Source organism: Dipteris shenzhenensis, chromosome 8 (genome assembly GCF_047967505.1).
Source record: "Dipteris shenzhenensis isolate YYH24624 ecotype China chromosome 8, Dip_SZ_1.0, whole genome shotgun sequence".
NCBI classification, from domain to species: domain Eukaryota; kingdom Viridiplantae; phylum Streptophyta; class Polypodiopsida; order Gleicheniales; family Dipteridaceae; genus Dipteris; species Dipteris shenzhenensis.
Window position 1 is genome coordinate 1,132,897 of NC_141603.1, and position 22,624 is coordinate 1,155,520.

Genomic DNA, 22,624 nt, shown 5'->3' on the forward strand with positions numbered 1-22,624 from the left:
TTACTTGCTACATCCTTGCTTGAATCATTCTGGCTTCTCTATCCCCTATCATGGTGTTACTTCTCGGTGCCTTACATCGACAAGTGCATAATAGTTCCCTATTAGGAGATTTTGTCGTATGCTGTGACCCCTTTGTGAGCCCTTGTCTAGGGACAATCAGGCACAAGCTACTTAATCAGTCTCTCAGCCTTAGGTCAAGCTAGACAAATGAGTCCTTGTTCACTAGTGGTGAACAATAGGGTAGTGTTTCTGTCTTTGTTTTAGAGATAGGTTTAGGTCCATAGGATAGCCTTTTGGGCCCCCTCAGGGCTGGAACAAGTGAAGGAAAATGGCAGGGGAAGGGCTGCCTTTATAGGCTACCCTGCACCCCTCCCTAGGCCACCTTTTATGGGGCCTAGGGCTGCCTTTTATGGGGCAATGAGCCCAACCAGCAGCCCAAAACAGCCGACCCAAAAGTCGGCCAGTTTTGGGGCTGGTTGGCTTATTTCCAGCCCTATAGAAAGGGGGTCCCCTGGCCTTCATTCCTCACTCAGCTCCTCCTGCCTTCAGCACTCCTACAGCTCCCCTCCAGCCCCTCTTGAGCAGCTGACACTTCCATAAGTTGGCCTTTGACCAGCCTCAGCTCTTGTCCTCAGTTCAGCCCTCCTAAAAGGTGTCTACACAACACAACAGTCGGGGATTCGGATCAGCAAACAGAGTAAGGTTTGGGGTACTGTTTCAGCAGCTCTTTACAGCTTTCTTTACAGTTTTGCAAAGCTCACTTCTCAGCTTTATATTTCAGTCATCTCTCAGCTCTCTTACTCCTAGCTTTCACTCTCTCACTCACGCAGTAACCTTGCATCCCGGTGGACAGCACAAGCCTCTTCCTTGCCTTGCAGAAGTGCCCTACATTGTCAGTGTGGACTGCATCAAGGTCTCGATATTGGGCGGCGTTGCCTCTCAAGTCTTTGGGTCTGCAAATACATGTGCACAGTGTACTCTTTAGAAGCGCATTTCTCGAAGAGTGTTAATTGTATTTCTCAGTTTTCCAAGTATAAAGCAAATTCTCCCTTGATTGGGGGAGGGGGCTCTCAGTGGGTAGAGGGACCCAATCGGTTGTCGACTCCATTCTCTCTCTACCCTTATCTCCTTTCTCTCTCTATGGTGCATAATGCTAATTCCTCGCTAAAGGTTTAAAGGTCTTGCTGTGATTGCACGATCAGATTACCGTTGCATGCTAGATCCTCACATCCACAATAGAGGAAAGCAGGAGCTAGCGGCTCAGCATCCAGCTAAGGTTCTAGATTCGAGGACTAACCCTTGATCCTAAGGTCTAGTTTGGCAATAAACTACGTGTCCCATACCACAAGAGCCCACATCTAGTAGCTGACCATTCCTAGGCTTGTCAAGTCTATGAGGAGAGAATACAACCCAAGAACCTTGAACAATGAGCCCTCTACTTATAGGATATAAGTGGGTCTTCATTATTGTTAAAATTAGTGATAACCCTAAGAGCCAAGATTAAGCTATTAGTAGCTTTCTATTCTCATAATAGATTATACTCTTAAATTAATGGTAAGCCTAGGTTAGTATGTCTTGGGTTTCAAGTAAAAGCAAACTAGGGTTAGTGTGGGACGTGTAATATCATTTCCCTCTTAAAAGAGTATTTATGTCCTCATAAATCGAGTAGAACATCCATTTGATGGAGATTAACTTTGTTAGTTTCTTCCAAGGATAAAATTTGATCAGGCCGTTCCATAAGAAGTAGAACAGCATACGACCCAATTGCTTCCACTAGCTATCCTCAAAAGCAAAGAGGTTGCTACATGCTGCTATGTTTTTTTTTTGTTTGAAGAAAGTTTTCCTTGCTTGTTGTTATTCCATAATGTTTGTGGGGTAGCTAATTGTTCTTTGACGATGAAAGAAAAGCTATCCTCAAGGAATAAGCTATTTGCTGCATACATAAAAATGTGGAGCAGTACGCTGCTCAGAGCAGTGTCCCTTTCTCTCATTAATCTCCAGCTCTCAGACATTTGGAAATGAGGATATCATTGTGGGTTTCTTCTGATCATCCAGAAAACCTGCGCCTAGAAATGCCCTGAACGACCCAGGACTGCCAAAATGCACTTCTTAGATAACTATGGAGAAGTACTCAAGGTAGTACAACAATGATAACGTTGCACACGCCTTCAAATTCTTAGAGTTTGCTAAATGCTTAAGTTTTCATGTTGCGGAGGTCTGTTTGAATGTGAGTTTGCTTGGAGGTTGGGATCTAAACCTTTTTTTTTAAATGACCCAGTCGGAGCACAGCAGAGTATGTTTCAGATATAGCATGGGGTAGTACCATAGTATTTTGGTTGCTTTTTATGTCACTGTGTGAAAACAATATTTGGATGGTCGTTTGTCAAACTGAAAAAAATGCTAATGCTGTCCTCTTTTAATTAAGGATGGGAAGCATTCTGGGACTATTTGATTAGAAGTTGTGTTAATATAGAGATTCTGTGTGCGCAGTGAGAGCCAATTTTGAATTTCTAAAGAAGCTTGGTGTGGATCGCTGGTGTTTTCATGACAGAGATATTGCACCAGAAGGAGCAACTCTTAAGGTGAACCCTTTTTAACAACTACTCACAAGGCCTTGATGTCCTTTTACAGCGTTCATTATCACACTATATAATAGCTTTGCTAAGTTATCTTAAGCATGTATATGCTAGCATGGGGGTATCCTGCAAGAAGTGACCATTTTAGTGTGTGCACAAGTAGAAGTCATGAGTTTGTGCATAAATCGACAGCCGGATGTAGATGTCCTTTTTCGGGGTTCATTATCACACTATATCGTAGCTTTCCTAAGTGATGCTAAGAAAGCATATGCAAGCATGAGTGTATCATACGAGGAATGACCATTTTAGCATCTGTGCAAGTAGAAGTCATTAGTCTGTCCATATAACAAAAGACGGTCTGTGTGGCTGAAACCAGATCTGCAACTATCTGACTCTGCATTGGTATCCTGTACTATTGAAAGTGATTATCAGTTCAAACTAATTTAGTTACACTCATTTACTCTTCACAACACATAAACTGCAAAAGCAACTGTAGTACATTGTGGTAACATGAAACCAGCCTTCAGGAACACCCAAGGGCGGTGAACAGATAATATAACCAGCAAATACCATAATTTCAGCAACTTAGAGAGTTATACCACCAACCAGAAAATAATAACAGCCAAACAAATAATCACAGAATAAACACAAGGAGCTTGATTGCCCATTTCGTGAAGCCAGACACTAGATTGGCCCTAAAACTTAGCGCCACTTTTGGTATTTCTTTATCTGTAACAGAGGGTTACTTTTTACTTAGGCTAAAAGTTAGTAGAAAGGCCTTTATTGGCTTGTAAGTGTTTTCTTCTTTTTTTAGGGGATACCATAAGTTGCCACGTGGCATCCTAGGAGGTAATCCCATAAGCAATACTGATTTGTCCCTGGGCCATACCTATATAAGGGCTCTAGTTGTACTTGGCAAGACATTCATGACTTGTACTTCATTACTGAAATAGAATATACAGCAAGAGTTCAATACTCAGCTGAATTCTAAAAAGGATTGACTTTCTCCTGTCCTTGTGCAGCCCCTCACAAGTCTCTGTTGAAGATCCAGCCCATGATCTTCCTCTCCTACCCTTTTCCTAAACATAAGGTACTACACTACTTGTTGCATTGGTATTAGAGCACTTTTCGTGGGAATTGGTGGGAAATTCTTTGTCCAATCACTTTAAAATTTGGAGCATCTACTCTTGAGCCTAGGGCCTACCTCTCTGCAAAAATTCAGCGCGAGAAGTGCTCTCTGTTGTGAGCTGCCATATGGTAGGCTCTGAGAAACCCTGATTTTCGAAGTGCTCAAAATTCGGGGCTTCTTACATCAGTGGAAAGCCCTTGCTTCCCTGATCATTTCTATGTGTGAGATTCCTAAAAGGATGGAGGATTGAGTCAACATTGAGGATTTTTCTCTCTGGCGCAAGAATGTGAAGAAATTAACGATCTGATGCTTCGCTGCACCAAATTAAGTAAGATATGGCTTGAACTGATCACACTAAGCTCCAATGTCTGCCCTCAAAGTTTGGTGGAGATCCAAGCTTCAATGGAGGAGTTATGAAGGAATTCGACTGCTGGCTAAGAAGATCTGCGACGATCTAGGAGCTGACAATTCCGGTTTCTGATTTGCCTTCCTCCAAGGAGTGGCCTCTGCTTTTGGAACTCCCACACCTAGTCCTAGCAAGATACAGGTCTGTTGCGTGGGATCTTCCCCGATTTTCTTGTTTGGAATTGACGCGTACACAACCTAGTAAACGATCTGTCTACATATCTCTTTAAAATTATTCGTGGCTGTTGCTGAGGTGTCGTTCTAAATGCTAGAACCACTCCGCAAAGCTTCGTGTCAAATGAAGAAGGATTACATTGGAGTTCAGTAACGTGGACAGTGACCCGACTGTTCACTGGCAGTTGGTACAGAAGTATATTGTCGAACGGCGCTTCTGTCTATAGCTTAGTCCTACATAGGTCTCTATGCAGATTGGTTTACACAGTGTGCAAGAGGATTGCAACAGTTTGCTACTCCTCGGAAATTGAGCTATTGTTGATTAGGGCTTAAGACAGTGCATTTACTCTTGAATCGAGTCATTAAAGATGCCTGTAAAGAGGTCTACGGGTCAAGCTAGTAAGCAGACAATGGGTATCCTTGATTCCATCTCAGAGAAGGACGCAATTGATGATCAGACTGTAGTTTTTGAACCCAATGATCCTCATGTTGGCAATGTTCAAGGGGATTTGGCAGCAACTCCTCAACTACAAACATCCCTTAACCAAGAGCAGATCATAAAGAGTTGTATGGACCCAATGCTACAGATATTCAAGGAGCTAACTAATGAGATTAAGACCAATAATCAGAGGATTGATCAAAGGATGCAGAACATGTCTGCCACTTTTAATAAAAGGTTGGACCAGTTCAAGAGAAGCCAAATTTATGATGGGAAGAGACTTGTGGATCCCCAAATTGATGGAGACTCAGGTTCAGATGATGATGATGATCATCCTATACATGTAACTGAACCGGTTGGTTTTATGGCTTCTGCCCGAAGGACCTATCACTCTAGTGGAGTTACAGGATTCAGCACATGGTAAGTCTCCTAATAATAACAATTTAGCAGCTGAAGAGTTGTGTAAAAAATTCCATGAATATAAGTTGCTACCAGCAGACCTTAGGGCAACAATGACATTCCAGCAATATATACAAACAATTAAATTTATTGAACCAAAAGGACATGTTTATCAAGATAAAGATATGAAAGAAAAGATTATACTTCCTAAATTCAAAGGTGATTCTACCTCTCCTGAGGAATTAGAGGAATGGCTCAGCAAGATGGATGACTACTTCCTTCTATATCCAAAGGGTGATCAAGGTAAAATCAGATTTGCTGTTCTTCATATGGAAGATTATGCCCACTCTTGGTGGAGGCATCTACAGCAAGAAGGGTTAACTTTTAATGCTTGGGATGAATTCAAGGCTGAAATGCTTAAAACTTTTATATCTCCTTTTACTTAGGGATCAATATATTTGTAAGTGGTATGATCTTACTCAGCAAGGATCAGTGAAAATTTATATCAAACAGTTTTGAAAATTGGCTCTGTTTGTTCGTGGTATTGATGAAAGAGTTAGAATGCTCAAGTTCATCCATGGTCTGCATCCTAGTATTGCTTCAGATGTTGCATCTCAAAAGCCCAATTCTCTTAAAGAGGCCATGCGGTTGGTAGAGCTTTATGAACCCAAATACAATGGGAAGGAGAAGGGTATTGGTCACTTTTGGAACTAAGCCTATGGTCAAAGGGGTTTCCAATGATGAAAGCAAACTTCCTGCGCCTACTACAACTTCTTTTATTTCTAGGTTCCCCACAGTGTATGGCAGTGGCACGGGACAACCTAAGGCTTACAAGGCTATAGATGTAAAGTCATCCTTTAAACCCACTCCAAAGGATGATGTGGGTGATAAAAGAAACAAGTTGGTTAAGCAGTTATCTCAAGCAATTATTAATGACAGGAAGAAGAAGAATTTGTGCTACCTTTGTGGTGAGAAGTGGACCCCTGAACATAAGAATGTGTGCAAAGCAAAAACAGGAGCAAAGTTGAGCTTGATTCTAGAGATTGATGAGGATTTATCTCCTAATACTTCTGCAACAGAATCTGAATTTCATGAATATCAGGACTGTGTGAATGAAGGCCTTGATGATGATGAGGATCATAGTTCCAAAAAAGGGACTACCTTTCCCTTTGATCCAGGTGGGTTATCCATGTTTGACACCATGCTTATGGATGATAGTTTGCCAAGGTGCTCAAATAGATCTAGACAATGGAACATTGAAGTTGTTGAAGGTTATGAGGATGAGATCAGAAATTCTGATGGAAATGATGCTGTTGATGATGATGAAGTGTATTGGGATACACAATCAGTTGTGTACAGCATATCTCCTGATGTTTTTATGGGCTGCAAGGGCTTTCAAACCCTTAGGTTAAAAGGAACAATCAATAATAGACCAGTCCACATTTTGGTTGACAGTGGGAGCACTCATAACTTCATTAATGCAAAGACACTTCAAACAGTGAGGTTATGCCCATCCACTTTGGATCATGGGATCAAAGTTGAGGTGGCTAATGGTCAACATTCCCACAATAAGCAATATTGTTAGGCTGCTCAAGTGCAACTTTCTCAAGACTATACTTTTCATGGAGATCTATTTGTCTTGGAAATGGGACCTATTGACATTGTCCTTGGTTGTGAATGGTTGAGAACCTTGGGAGAATTCTCTATGGACCTTAACAGACTATATATGAAGTTTATGCATGAAGGTAAGCACATCACTTTGATGGGTCACCAATCTCCTAAATTGTCCTTAATTTCTGCAAGAAGAATGGCCAGAGACCTCAAAAGTGTTTGTGGAGTCTATGCTATTCAGTTGACCAAGTCTCAAGAGGGTAATGGGTTGTTGGTGGAGGATAAAGACATGCAGTCCCTATTACAGCAATACTCTGATGTATTTGCTGATCTTCCCAACCATCTCCCTCCCATGAGAGATGTGGATCATGCAATTGTGTTGGAGCCAGGATCTAAGCCAATCAACAAAGCTCCATGCAGACTTTCTAGAGCTGAAAGGGAAGAGGTAGCAAGGCAAATAAAGGAACTCCTTGACAAGGAATTTATCACACACAGTCACTCACCCTTTGCCTCTCCTGTGCTATTGGTTAAGAAGAAGGATGGCTCATTTAGAATGTGTATTGATTACAGGGATTTGAACAAAATGACAGTTAAGAATAGGTTTCCTATCCCTAGAATTGATGATCTACTGGATGAGCTTAGAGGGGCAAAGTACTTCACAAAGATTGACTTAAGTAAGGCTATCATCAAATAAGGATGAAGGAGGGAGATGAACATAAAACTGCCTTCAGGACAGAATGTGGGCTTTATCAATTCAAAGTGATGGCATTTGGCCTAACCAATGCACCTGCAACTTTCCAGGCCCTAATGAACAAGGTATTGCAGCCTTTCCTCTATAAATTTGTGTTGGTATTCTTTGATGATATATTGATCTACAGCAAAACGAAAGAAGAGCATTTATTGCATGTCCAGCAAGTATTGGAAGTATTGAGGACACACCAGTTGTATGCCAAATCAAGTAAATGCACTTTCATGGCTGAAGAAGTGGAATATTTGGGCCATATTGTCAGTAGTAGTGGCATTAAGGTGGATCCCAGCAAGGTAAAGTGTGTAAAGGATTGGCCTATACCTTAGAATATCACCCAGCTGAGAGGGTTCCTTGGTCTAGCATCATTTTATAGAAGGTTGATAAGGCATTTTGCCAAATTGGCAGCTCCTCTCACCGATCTTCTAAAAAAGAATGCTTTCCAATGGTCTGACAGTGCCAATAAGAGCTTTGAAGCATTAAAGGAGGCATTAACTTCAGCGCCTATCTTGGTATGTCCTGATTTCTCTCAACCTTTTATAATTGAGGCTGATGCGAGTGGAAGGGGCATTGGAGCTGTCCTAAAGCAGAGTCATGGAGTTATTGCCTTTGAAAGTCGGAAATTGGATGACAAGGAGTCAAGTTTCAACATTTATGACCAAGAGATGTTAGCAATACTTCATGCAATCAAAAAGTGGCACCACTACATTTATGGCAGCCATTTCAAGGTCAAGACTGATCATAAGACTCTCAAATATTTTCTATCTCAGTCTTCTCTATCACCCAAGCAAAGGAGATGGCTATCCATTGTGCAAAACTATGACTTTGACATAGATTACAAGATGGCAAAGAAAATATTGTGGCAGATTCTCTTTTCAGGATATGGGCTTGTACTTTATCATCTATTACTGAGGTTTATAAAGATTGGATCCATGGCATTCAAGAAGAGTATCTCAATGATCCTCAAGCAGCTGCTATGTTCCAAGACTTGCAAGATCCTGACTGTCAGCAATATCCCAATTTCAAGTTGCACAATGGGCTCTTGTGGTATAGTGATAGAATATTTCTTACTGAAAATTCCTCCTATAAGGTGCTAATCTTGTAGGAATTTCACTCATCTCCTATGGCTGGGCATATAGGCCTCAACAAGACGTATGATAAGGTAAAACATAGTTTTTACTGGAAGGGGCTTTGGAAGGATGTTCTTGCTTATGTTCAAAGCTGTAAGCCCTGTCAACAAAATAGGGAGTTGAATTTGAGGCCAGCTGGTCTACTATAACCTCTACCTATACCTCAAGGTAAATGGACACATATCAGCATGGACTTTATTACAGGTCTACCAGTGACCTCTATGGGTTGGAACAGCATCTTTGTGGTTGTTGATAGACTTACTAAAGCTGCCCACTTCATTCTTACTGAGACCCAATTTACAGCTTCCAAGGTGGCTAAGCAATTCATGGAGAATGTGTTTAAATTACATGGACTTCCTCAGGAGATTGTGAGTGATCGTGATGCTAAGTTCATGGGGCATTTTTGGCAAGAGCTTTTCAGTTCTATGGGAACACTTCTTACCCCAAGTACATCAGATCACCCTCAAATTGATGGGCAAACAGAGAGGGTTAACCGCTGGTTGGAAGAGTATCTAAGGCATTTTTGCTTTGAGGCCCAAGCATCGTGGGATCAATGGTTGCATCTAGCTGAATTTTGTTGTAATACCACCAAGCATACTTCAATTGGTATGAGCCCTTTTGAAGCCATGTTTGGCTGTAAAGCTCATGTCCCATCAACCATTATTGATCAAGCATTGACAAGACAGCAAGCCAAGGATGATTTGGCTCACATGACTCCTCTATTACAGCAATGTAAAGATAATATGGTAAGGGCCCAAGCAAGGATGAAGGATTATGCTAATGAGCATAGGAGAGATCTTCATTTTGAAGAAGGGAATTATGTATTTCTCAGATTACATAAGTCTAGGCATGCTTCTTTGAAAGGTAATACCAATGTTAAACTTGCTCATAGGTATTATGGACCTTACAAGGTTTTGAGGAAAGTTGGGGAAGTGGCTTATGAGTTGGAGCTCCCACCATCCTCTAGAATACACAAAGTATTCCATGTATCATTGCTCAAGAAGTATTTGGGGCCTAAGGAGCAGGTTATGGAAGGGCTACCTCCTATGGATGAAGAGGGCCAAATTATCAAATGGAGAGGTCTACTTAATGAGGAGTCTTCTTGGCAGCCATCTACAATTGTGGAGCAGTACCCTAAATTGCTTAGCTGAATTCTATGGCCAAAATTGAGTCTTTATGGGCATATTTGATTTTCTCTTGCTATATAGCATATATGGACATGCTGCAGCCAGCATTCACTATCCTTTCTCAGATCAGCCTTCTCCTTTAGTGCTAGCCTTCGTCATGGTTGACTCTTGAGTTTGCCCTTCACCCCCGGAGTGCTGACAGAAACTCAGTATGAAGACTTTGTATAAATGGATGCTCAAGTATGTGTGGGTGTGTGGATTTGTATGTGTGAGAGCATACTTTTATACTATGGTCTACACCCATTGTTGGGCGCTGATGACGTCAGTGGGGATGTCACAGTAGCTAGTCCCTGCTATGCGTGATGGAGTTTATGGTTTTCAGTCTTATGAGTGACTCTCGTGAGATTGAAACTGCACTGTGTTGTGTTTTTAGAGGATGAGTTTGGGAATGTTCCTGGATTCATCTAGGTATACGTCTCTCACTGGATTATATGATCAGATCTGTTATATTGGACAGCATAGCTCTTCCACCCGATTGCTTGATTTCTTGGGAATATTATATGATCCATTTACAGATCAGCATGCCTATAGGGAGGTATTTGATTGAGAAACTTCATTGTTCAGCTGATATGACCAGAATTGAGCTGTTCAGGTTTACAAGGAGCATTGTATGTCCAGGTTACAGCCTTTTCAAATTCGAGGACAAATTTCTATTTGAGGAGGGAGGATTGTAACAGAGGGTTACTTTTTACTCAGGCTAAAAGTTAGTAGAAAGGCCTTTATTGGCTTGTAAGCGTTCTCTTCTTTTTTTAGGGGATACCATAAGTTGCCACGTGGCATCCTAGGAGGTAATCCCATAAGCAATACTGCTTTGTACTACCCTGGGTCATACCTATATAAGGGCTCTAGTTGTACTTGGCAAGACATTCATGACTTGTACTTCATTACTGAAATAGAATGTACAGCAAGAGTTCAATACTCAGCTGAATTCTAAAAAGGATTGACTTTCTCTTGTCCTTGTGCAGCCCCTCACGAGTGGTACGAGAGGGACGACTTCTTACAGGCCCCCGTAGGACACCTGTCCCCTCCCCTACATAGGGAAGCGGGACCTATGAGACTCAGATATCCGAGACCCTGTCCTGCACCATTTGGAACTGTAATGGTACCTTATGGTCAGAACCAGGGAACTTCTCGGAATCCTATACAGGCCATGACATAGTCTTCTATACAGAGACACATCAGAGTCTAGAGCGCCCTCTCCCAATAGTCAGCGGATATGCATGGGAGTCTGCCTACAGAGATGAGGCGAGGGGTACAGGAGGAGTTCGAGGTTCAGGTGGAGTTGCAGTCCTTTTCAGATCCACACTTTGGGGGATCCGGATACGACACATGGACAGCTAGGATCTGTTTGTCGCAGTTTGCTACTTCCCCTTGGAGACCTCCCACTTTGCTAGAGATATTCGAGGTGATGATGAGACATCCCCATTTGCTGCCCTTTATCAATCCATCGTTGACTTTTCTAGCCGCGGAGAAGTCCTTCTAGTGGGGGACTTCAACGAGAGGACAAGGGCCCGTCAGGTATCACTTCTTGATTTCAGAGATGATTCCACTCTACTGGCAGATGTTAACCTTGAGAAGGCAGGTATGCTACGGGTTTTGGCTGACAGGCGAGGTCCACTCTCATCCTATGGGCAGGCCCTATTAGACCTAGGCAGAATACATGATCTCATTATCTATTATGGTCTTGACAGATGGCTCGCTTCAGGTGGTTTCACATGCTTTCCACATGGGGGGGGCTCCAGTGTTGTTGATTACATCATGGGATCCCCTGTCTTCACATCTCGCATTACTGACTTCACTGTAGCACCTCTCCCCCCAGGGGCTGATCATACATACCTTTTCTTTGGCATCTCCACCTCCCTTCGCACAGCACCTTCCACCCCACTCAGTGCTTACTCCACCTACCATGATATACGCTTTGATCGGGATCACTCACCTTCTTACTCTGGCCGTCTGTACATACTTCTCGCTTATATTGACTTCATATCCCTTTTAGAGGATCGTGTTGCCCTTGTCACCCGCTCACTACACGAGGCTGCCATTCATGCTTTTTCCCACACCACCCGCTCCACCTGCCCACCACCCCTTGGAACCGTACCCTGTAATAGTTGGTACGATGATGAGTGTAAGGCCTTATGCCGTCAACTCAGATTCGAAACCAAAAACAGTCTTCCGAGCGTACCAGATACGCTACGTGAATACCTTAGACTAGTACGGAGGAAGAAACTAGACTTCGTTCGTCGAAACGAGGAGGAGCTACTGAGCATTTTGTTTAGTAACAACTCTAAGGAGTTCTGGTGGAGATTTCTAGAAGGACGGTCCCCTCCGCCACTCACTGACACCCAGATTTGGTTTGATTATGCACGCACACTTTATGACATCTCGTCCCACATCCTACACCCTCTTCACTAGAGGAGGGGTAAAGGATGCTGTAATGAAACTTCATAATGGCCGAGCGAAGGATCATGAGGGACTATGCAATGAGTTCATTGCATATGGGATTAACATCCTAGCCCCGATCTTAGCAAAGCTTTTTAATGAAGCGGTTTATTTGGGATTTCCACACACTTGGACCATTTAACACTATCTCACCCATCCACAAGGCAGGGGATCCCATGAGCCCGGAGAACTACAGGACCATTATGATTGGACATGTCATGTCCAAGATTTATGCATCAGTACTTGACTCCGAGGTTGGCAGACTTGCAGAGTGTCGAGGACTCAGAGCAGCAGGACAGGCCGGATTCCGACGTGATCATGGAACCATGGACCACATTCTGACGCTCAGATGTATCGTCGAGGAGGCGAGGTCACGGAAGCAGAGGGTTTATTGTTGCTTTGTGGATTTTCGCAAGGCATTTGACACGGTCCCGAGAGCCTGCCTCATACGGCGCCTACAAGACTTGGGTTATGACCAGGAGATCATTTGGGCTGTCATGGCACTTTACGAGAGAGTTTCTGGCAAAGTTCGGGTAGGATCCGGGTGGACAGACGAGATCATGAGTACCATTGGGGTCAAACAAGGGTGTCCTTTGTCGCCTACCTTGTTTGGCCTCTACATTGACGAGCTTGAAACAGTGATGCAGACACAGGGGGTGTAGGTTGCTCTCTTGCGGGCACACTGATCCAAATTTTGCTCTATGCAGATGACGTGGCTCTCTTGTCTTCCTCAGCAGAGGGGCTTCAGAGACACCTAGACGCACTACAGTCCTTTTGTGAGTCTCATGATTTGAAGGTCAACCTGGGTAAAACCAAGGTCATGATCTTCAATACATCTCGAGCCATCATGCGTCAGGAGCAGTTTACATTTGCGGGGTCATCTGTTGAGATAGTTTCATCATACACTTATCTTGGGGTTATCTTCTCCGGACTGAGCTTCACTATGAGACCCGCGATGCAGGCACGCTTGAGTAGAGGGTATGCCTCATTGGCTAGGCTAGAGAGGCAGTGCTTCCGCTCACACTTTCAGGATCCACGCACCAAGGGGTTGCTTTTTGACTCCTTTGCTCGCCCAGCGGGGATGTACGGCAGTCCTTGTTGGGGGCCAGACTTGTCGGATACAGAGTGGGCCCGTGTGGAGCGGCTACAGGTTCTCATGCTATCACAGATGATTCGTGGTAGGTCATCCGTTCCTCACTAGATCATTCAGGCTGAGTTTGGGTCACCCCCTTTACAGCTAGATGCTGCATTTCAGGTCATCACATATCTGTACCGAGTTAGGGAATATGGGGATTATACCTTGGGGCGTAGCAGGCTACCATGGATAGCTCTATCCTCTTCTATGGCACTTGCAGCAGGAGGAGATCAGAGGTGCTGGTATGCACGTACAGAGAGATGGTTTGAGCGACTGGGGCTCCACATGGATAGACTACCTTCCTTCCAGTATAGCATGGATGCTCCGTTCTCTCCCCTCTTATCACACGAGGTCAACTAGGTTATCCGTGAGGATCGACTACAGCTAGACACTTTTCGGACCTGGTTGGAATCGAGTGAACTCCTAGTGAAGCTTAGCTTCTATAGAGGTCACTTCTTACATATCACAGCGGAGGGTTTCATTGACCCACCAAGATACACACAGATTCACCTACCCCACTCGATGAGGATCTCTCTTGGGCAGTTCCGAGTCTCTTCACACAGACTTCGCATCGAGAGCGGCAGAGCAGAGCCACTACCCAGGGAGCGGCGCATATGCACACTATGTGACATACAGGAGGTTGAGACAGAGGAGCATTTCATCTTCAGATGTCCTGTGTACTATGAGATCCGAGGATGTTTCCACTGCCTCTTCAGAGATAGTTATGGGATTTTAGCCCATTTCCTCTCCTACCCAGACCAGCGGTGTTTGGCAGGTTTCATTCATGAGGCACTTAGACATCGCGAGAGGATCCGAGCACGGAGACAGGAGCAGACTTCTTCCTCGGTTGATCCCTCTCAGAGCTCTATCACGGAGTTCTTTAAGCTAGATCACATGGACCCCAACGAGACGCGACATGACCGTGACCCGAGCCCGTGACGGACAGCTCAGACAGAGGGTCGACATACAGATCACACTTGGAGACATCCCCTCCTTGTTTAGAGTTGGAGCCCGACCGACGGGGGTCACAATAGCCCTGGTTAGACGCAGAGCTACGACCAGGAGACGTGCCAGGACCGCACCTCTGAGTGGCCGACAGCACTCTATTGCCGACTTCATGCCTCCACTGCCTCATCCATCCTGATATCTTGTTGTCGCTGGGGATGATGATGATATTGATGATGATGCTGAGATTGATATATAGTCGACCATCGACATGACTATGTTGTACTTAGGACTTAGTACTGCCATTCTGCATTTTTTGCATTTTTTGCATTTTGCATTTTGCATTGGTATGGACGCTCGTTTAGTAGCTCCACTGCCACAGCTCGTTGTATCAGGATTTTCACAGTCTCATAGACCCATCGGTCTTCCGAAGACTTTAATAAACTTTCTTTCTTTCTTTCTTTCTCCTACCCTTTTCCTAAACATAAGGTACTACACTACTTAACTCTCCTGCAAATTCTACTAAACTTAGTAGTGTTTACTATTAGTTAGGATCAGTCTTGTTGCATTATCAACCATGTTACAGCAAAAGCACCCTTTTGCAACTGTCCAAAACCAGCCAAGTGAATACTCAGTTCATAGGCACTTCCATCCTGCTATGCAATCCGTTCATGACTTAGATAGGCATCCCAGTCCAATTCAAAATTCCACGGCCACCCTTATCAGTATCTGGTTTTTGCTCCGAAGGAGTCCTGAAAGGATAGAAACCAACCAAGTCTGTCCACAGAGCTCACAAACTCATTCTTTCTTGGCAAGATGCCATGTGTCCAAATCCTAGACTAAGTCTAATTACATGCCTCAAAGGGCGATTTCTGGGGTCTTCGTAGCATTGGGTTACGCAAACAACTCCTGGTTTCTTGCTAGGCTCCATATGGCTTGGGCGTTCAACCCTCTTAGTACTTGCAACAATTAATTAAAGCACACATAGCCATGGCACCCATTAATCGTTAGCACTTTTGCATGTAAATAAATTCTAGTCTCTGTGGGCATCCCCATTAAGCAAAACATGTGGACTAATTCTAGACTAATCCCCCACCAAGCAAAACATGTGCAGATAACATAAAACAATTTCTCTGGTCGACTGAGTTCAACCCTCTTGATCGTAATTAAGGGGCTTGACCTACAGTCAAAGTGCCTTAATTTTGGCCAAGTCTCTCCAACCGAAGTTGGCACATCTTGGTTAACCATAGTTAACCCTCTTGGTGTAAGCCGAGTCTCGTTGATTGAAGTCAACACTCTCTGACTGAAGTCAACACTCTCTAACTGAAGTTAGCATTGTGGTGCTTTGGTTAACCGTAGTTAACCATCTTTGCCTAAGCCAAGTCTTCATAACCAGGGTTAGGCTTACTTAATGAGAGTCAAGTATCTTTGGCCGAAGTCAATATTTTGACTAATAAATGATAACTTTTTTTAAACCTAATTAAAGAAATGAGTGACTCTTTAATTATGATCAAATAAATGGTCAACTGAAACTTTGACTTGGAGTATTTACAACTTGGTGACAAACTTTATGCTTGTCACATCATCAAGTAAACATTTACTTTTTCCAAGTGCAGAAGAAATACAATTATCAACAAAAATAAAATCACAAATATATACCTTGCATTCTTGTTGGTGTAGAAATACTTGAAACAAGTGGAACATTAGGTACATCGTTCCCCTTGAATCTAGAAGACTCTACCATGCTTTTCAAATATGATAGAATTATGGATGGTAGGTTGGGGGAAGGGACATGCACACACATGCATGCCACTTGGCCCTTCACTGAAGCTCTAACCCCCATACCAAGGACAGTGTTGGTTGTCCTTGGGCCCAACCTTTAGACCCCTCTTTAAAGCCTTTGCCTTGCCCCTAGGACGTAGTGATGCACCTAGACTTTGCCCCTAGGACTTCTAGGAAGCATGCACTTCCTCGAGCCAGTCCCTCATGGCCAAACCATTACCACACTTAACCATGGGCAACCTTGGGTTAAGCGTGGGTTGAGTTACAAAGATAGTTTACATCACTTTTCATGTCCCCATGACATACCCTTCTCTTAAAACAGCAAACTACCGAGGTTGTTGCTGAAAAATTATAGTGAAAGTAAAGCAAATAGGCAGAAACAGCCCATACCAGAATATACATCATCTGTAAGATACAACCTGCAATGATAATATGGGCTAGGAGAGCTCGAGAGTCCATCTATATATCAATGCATCCTCTGTGTCGAGTGTCATGGACACTCATCATGGAGACCTCACGGCAGAAATATTGTCAGCAACAAGGAGCCTCTCGGGTGAGACAATCGATGCCACCAAGCGATCTCTAGATACATGAGTAGTCTGAATCAAGGAAGGGGAGGTGCTACCCTCCTCTCGAGCACCAGGCAATGTTCCAGATCTCTGCTCTGCTGAACCTGTAGGAGCTTGTACTGCCATGGGTGCAAGCTGAAACGCATCCAGGTAGAGCTGCAAAATCTGAGGTGACTTTGCCAAGTCATCCTTCTCCATCCACTTCGCATCCAATGGAGGATAATTCTTGAACTTCACCAGGAAGCAGCGACGGGAACTTGAAGGTGGAAGTGGCTGATGGAGCCTACACTACCAGCCAAAGGATTTGCAAAGATGTGGATATTAAGCTCTCTTCAGAATACTCTTGTACTGTGGATTTATTTGCATTAAATCTTGGTCCTATAGACATCATTCTTGATTGGCTTGAAACACTAGGTAAGTTCACCATGGATCTCAAAAGGGATGATCATGACTTTCCAAGATGAGGATAAGGAATTTTGTTTATTTGGAATTCATCCTCAGAAATTACAGTTGTTCACTGTTAAATAGCTTAGAAGACTCTTGAAGAAAGAGGTGAGTCTATTTGCACTTAAGCTTGAAGCTGAAAGCACTCAAAAATCTGGCAAGGACTTTAAAGTTGAAGATGTTGACATGCTGGATTTGCTACAGCAATATAAGGACATATTTATCTTGCGAGACTACCGTCGGAATGTGATCCCAAACTACCTCCCGGGCCACAAGACCAGCTGAAGTCATCCTCTCTGTCTGAAAGAGCCGGTTGTAAAAACCTGTGGTCAGGTCTAAAATCTCTTCTGGTCAGTGTGCATGATGCCCTGTGGATCTCGAAGACGCTGCAGCTGCGTGTTTGCTGATCGAGGCCCAGTGGTCTGAAAAAACTGCATCGTCATCCTGTCCCCCTGCTGTACCCGCCGAGCTCGGGAAGAGTGATAGGAGAACTCAGCATGCCGAATTCCATGTCCTAAAGCTCAAGGCGAGTGCTCACAAACCTGTTCCTAAGCCACTGAGATCCTGGGTCCTGCTCCCTGAGACGCTTTATGGAGGCGAGGTCTCTTCTCAATGCTCGCTCCGTGAAGGGATCCTCCAGCCTACTGCTCAAATCCTGCGAGACTACTGTCGGAACGTGATCCCAAACTACCTTCCGGGCCATAAGACCAACTGGAGTTATTCTCTCTGTTTGCCATCCTTGCCAAGACACTTCTGGGTCGGGAGAGCCTTGAGGGCTTCCCAAAGCTCCTCATCCGTGAAAGGCTCCTCCAGCCTGTTGCTCAAATCCTTCGAGACTACTGTCGGAATGTGATCCCAAACTACCTCCGGGGCCACAAGACGAGTTGGAGTTATTCTCTCTGTCTGAAAGAGCTGGCTGTAAAAAAACCGTGGTTAGGTCTAAAATCTCCTGCGGTCAGTGTGCATGATGCCCTCCGGATCTCAGAGACGCTGCAGTTTCATGCTTGCCGATCGAGGCCCAGTGGTCTGAAAAATTGCTTCGTCATCTTGTCCCCCTGCTGTATCCACCGGATGCAGGAAGAGTGATAGGAGAAGTCAACCCGTTGAATCTCCGTGTCCTGAAGCTCATGGCGAGCGCTCTCAAACCCGTCCCTAAGCCATTGAGATCCTGGGTCATGCTCCCAGAGCCGCTTTATGGAGGCGAGGTCTCTCTGTAGTGACCGCTCGCGCTCTTGAAGAGTCCTCTTCCGCCTAAGGGCATGAGCGTGTAACTCCTCACTGCTCCTCTGTCGCATCGGCCACCCACGAATCCCAGCCCTCGCATGGTGCCGTCTCTGACAGTTGCCAAATCCGTGTCTCCTCGTCCTGCAGGAGGTCCTCTGGAATGCGGACCCCCTTTTGGGGAAGACCTCTGCGGGGCTGCTCTAAGTAGAGTACTATTGGAGAGTGGTTTGACATCGTGGTACCTGCCAGAATCTTGATAGAGCCGCCTGAGGCTGCCAGGTATGCTGCTGAAATTTGGCTCTCGCCACGGGTCTCTGCCACTGATCATGAAAATGAACTGCTCCCAGATGCTTTGCTCTGTTGGTAGCATCTTAGAGGAGGCGGCGCCGCCTTGTTTGTCCTCCCCAAACTCGAGGTTGTTGAAGTCCCCTCCAACAATCTAGGAGTCTACATCCGGAAGACACTCTGAAAGCCTCCTCCAAAAGGTCAGATAGTGCTGTTTGCACGCTGGGCATACACATTTAAGTCAGGATCCCAATCTTGGACTCTCCCATCCTAACTCCCATCCAAACTGCTTGTCCTGGGATAAGCTCATCCTAATCAAAGACCTTTGGAGCCACTGCTTGTGAGACCGAGATGCAGACCCCTCCGCTCCGTCCTACTGTAGGGGACCACACCTCCTCTGATGCCGTGAACATATTCCTGAATCAAAAGGATGTCCACTGTTTGTCCTACCATTGCCCTCTGCAACTCCTGCCGAAGGATCATGTATCTGCCATATTTGGAGAAATAAAATTGGCCTTGGCGCCAGAATCAAAGAAGATGAGGCATGTTTGATCCCGAATCTTACCCCAAGCCCTGCATAACTCTGTTTCTTCACCCTGGGGCTGTTCACTGATTACATCTAGCATCAAGCCAGCCATGGTCTTCAATTTCTTTACCTTCTAATTACCCTTATCTGCATCATCCTTCTCCCCTTTCCACTATGGGAAATCCCTGGATATGTGTCCCGGTTCCTTGCATTTAAAGAACTTCTTTTCCTCATACAAAGACTTCAACTCTTCAGGAGATAAATAAGCACCGCCTTCTTATTCTTTGGCGCTGCCCTGCAACAAACACAGCTTTCTAGCAGTTGGCCTTCTTCTCTATTCTAAAAGGACGAGACCCAAACTTCTTCTTTGAGCTGTCCTTCTTAACCTCATGCTTCTGACCTCCCTTGAATCCAGAAGTCTTTCTCTGCATCAGTGCATAGGTGGTACTGGCATTCTCAATTAATTGAGACATGTTAGAAACCTTCGTTTTTATACAGTAGTCTCTGAGCTCCTTTGGTGAGCCACAACAATACTTCTCCACCTGCTCAGAGAAAGGGACATGCCGATAGGAGCTTATAGGCAACAAAGCCGCCCAAAATATATTATTGTACTTCTCGAGATCTCGGTAGTTGTTTGAATTCAGTGCATGCCAGGCAGTCGTAATATCAACCTCAAAAGTCGTAGTAAGCCACGCAGCTGAGAACACTTGTTTGAAGCCTACCCAAGTAGTAGGTGCTGCATTTTGCATAAGCATGGTGGTCCAACACTGGAGAGCATTACCCTTCAGAAAACTTGCAGCCCGACGTATCTTAGAAGTTCCCTCTAGTGTACGCTGCAAGAAGCTATTGGAGAAAGGTCAATGTCACGGGGACTTGAAAAGTGATGTAAAGTATCTTTGTAACTCACCTTACGCTTAACCCATGGTTAACCATGGTTAGATGTAGTAATGGTTTGGCCGTGAGGGACTGGTTAGAGGAAGTGCATGCTTCCTAGAAGTCCTAGGGGCAAAGTCTAGGTGCACCACTAGGTCCTAGGGGCAAGGCAAAGGCTTCAAAGAGGGGCCTAAAGGTTGGGCCCAAGGACAACCAACGTTGTCCTTGGTATGGGGGTTAGAGCTTCAGTGAAGGGCCAAGTGGCATGCATGTGTGTGCATGTTCCTTCCCCCAACCTACCATCCCCCAGGAGCATTGCAGGCTTGCAGAAGCTTCACCTGACTATTTTTCCATGTTGGAATTCATGTTTGCCGTCTCGCTTGCATGCTTGCACCTCCCAGCACCTTCCTACACCTGTACCTTTGTTGTTGTTGAAGTTTGTTTCTAAGTTGTGCTACGTGGTTGAAGTGATTGAAGCTTGCATTGTGGCTATTTATGAAGTTTATGACCAAGTAGAAGAAGATCACTGTCCTTTTAGTTATTGAAGGCCGGTTTCAATGGTTCCATTGCCGGGATAGTCACCATCTTCCCACAGGGGTGAGCCCTGGTAGTGTTAGGTGAAGGACACTTTCATTGCAATTGTTGCTATAGCCATCAATCTCAGCAAGTATGTCACACCGTGACAGGTCATTGACCAAGAGGGATAGGAGGAAGACAGAGCATCGGAGAGCTTTGAAAGGAGCACATCATCAACGGGGGTGATGACCAGCAGGATAGTGGGGCACAACCAGTTTCTCTTGAGCATGCCCTGAGGACTCACAAGATGAGGTAGATGAGGCAAATGAGCTTGATCCCAATGCCCTTTTTCAGTTGCGAATGCAAAGTGTAGCGAGAGCCTCGTTGCAGTTGCAACATGCCATCACGGAGATTATGCAAGCTCCTCCCCCTATGGTTGTTTACCTAGAAAAAACAGAAGAAGCATAGGAAGACTCAAAGGCACGCTTCTTTCAGTGGACAGCCTTCAAAGATGCCCTTGCTCACCCCTGTAGCGGGTAATGCCAACAACTTTCATTCAGTCAATTAAGGAGCAAGCCCTTCCTCAGCCCATGATGCATCCAAGATACTTTAGAGGGGGATCGGTTTTTTAGGCAATGGTGGCACCATCGGCAGAGACACCCGGAATAATGCCAAGTAGCTTTATGGGCAGCACGCAGCCTAGCAGAATTTCCAGCAACCTGTGATGGGTGGAATGCCCCCTGTAAATGCCAATATGATGGACTCGAACATTGGGATGCAACCTAGAATGCCTGGGACAATGGGCAATACTTGGAATATGCCACAGATGCAAGGAGTGGGACCTAGAATGCCAAACCCCACCATAGGTACGGGTGGAATGGCTCCAAATGCGGGAGTAGTGATGCCCACCATTTTTACAGCCCTCGGTTTATGACAATCTCACTCCTAAAGGCAAATTGAAAGATTACAAGGAGGGAAGGGCAATTGTAAAGTTTGAGACCTTTCATGGGATGCAGGACACATTGAAGACTTTGACATTTGTACAACAGTCTGATGCTGCCTACTTAGGTGGATTCGGACTTTGGAGGATTCTGTGAAGTGAGGAAGCCACCTTTTTGAAGGGCAATGTGCTCCAATGGTGGACCAACCTTCTCTTGCAAGACAGAGCACCTACCACTTTGGTCGAATTCAAGCAGGTCTTCTCAGCAGCATGGCTCACTACCACTTTTGAGGTGGATATCATGACCGCCTGGTACAAGTTAGATGCTGCAAATTGCAGAAATTTAGAGGACTACAATAAGAAGTTTTGGGAAGCCCTACTGCCAGTGAATTCTTACAGACATCGCTGTCCGAGCAAATTGAAAGATAGGATCAGAGGGTAGCTAGAGATCAGGGTATTTAGATGAGTCCAGCTTAGCTACAAGAGTTTATAGTGAGCATGTAGTGTTTAGGCTGTTACAACCTATTTGGAACTCTCTTGTGACAGGGAGAATTGGAGTCCATTGTGGATTTGTCATTTCATTGTGGAGGTAGTTGCATTGTACTCTTCTGCCCTCTCGCCAGAGCCTTTGCATGCGCCCCCATGAACCACTGTGGGTTGCCAAAGGAGATTCGGGACTACCGCACGAAGACAAGGATGTCCAATATGTTCCTGTTGGTTGAGAATGCCACTACCACTTATGCACTAATGCAAGGGAAAGTTCCTTGGTTCAAAGGAAGCTCACAGGAGACATCAAGGTCAAAGGGCAGCAAGACAGAATCCCGTAAGAAGTTCAGAAAGTTTTCGCAGCCCATGAAGGCAAAGTTTGTTGCAGGACAGAGACCCATATGTCAGATGAGGAAAAGCAAATTCTTTATGATGCCAAGAAGTGTTATATTTGCAAGGAGGAAGGCCACAGGGGTTTTGAATGTCCACATAAGAAGCGGAAGTTCCCTTCTACAGAACAGGGTGAGTGCAAGGAGGAAAAGAGGACTCATCAGAAGAATAAAAAGTCCAAGCCCACTGCTGGTCTTTTGCCAGACTTGATCGGGGCTTTTCAAACTACAGATGCTACAGAGTTATGCCGAGCGTGGGGCAAGATAAGAGACCAA

At 44.7% G+C, this 22,624-nt stretch overlaps 1 protein-coding gene across 1 annotated transcript in view; it reads left to right on the forward strand.

Moving 5' to 3' along the window:
- Positions 1-22,624, forward strand: part of LOC147898932 (xylose isomerase family protein) — a 131,554-nt gene that overhangs the window by 23,587 nt on the left and 85,343 nt on the right. Inside the window, exon 5 of the mRNA XM_087377898.1 lies at positions 2,491-2,582. Coding sequence (XP_087234024.1) covers positions 2,491-2,582 — 92 coding nt within the window. The remainder of the gene's footprint in view (positions 1-2,490; positions 2,583-22,624) is intronic.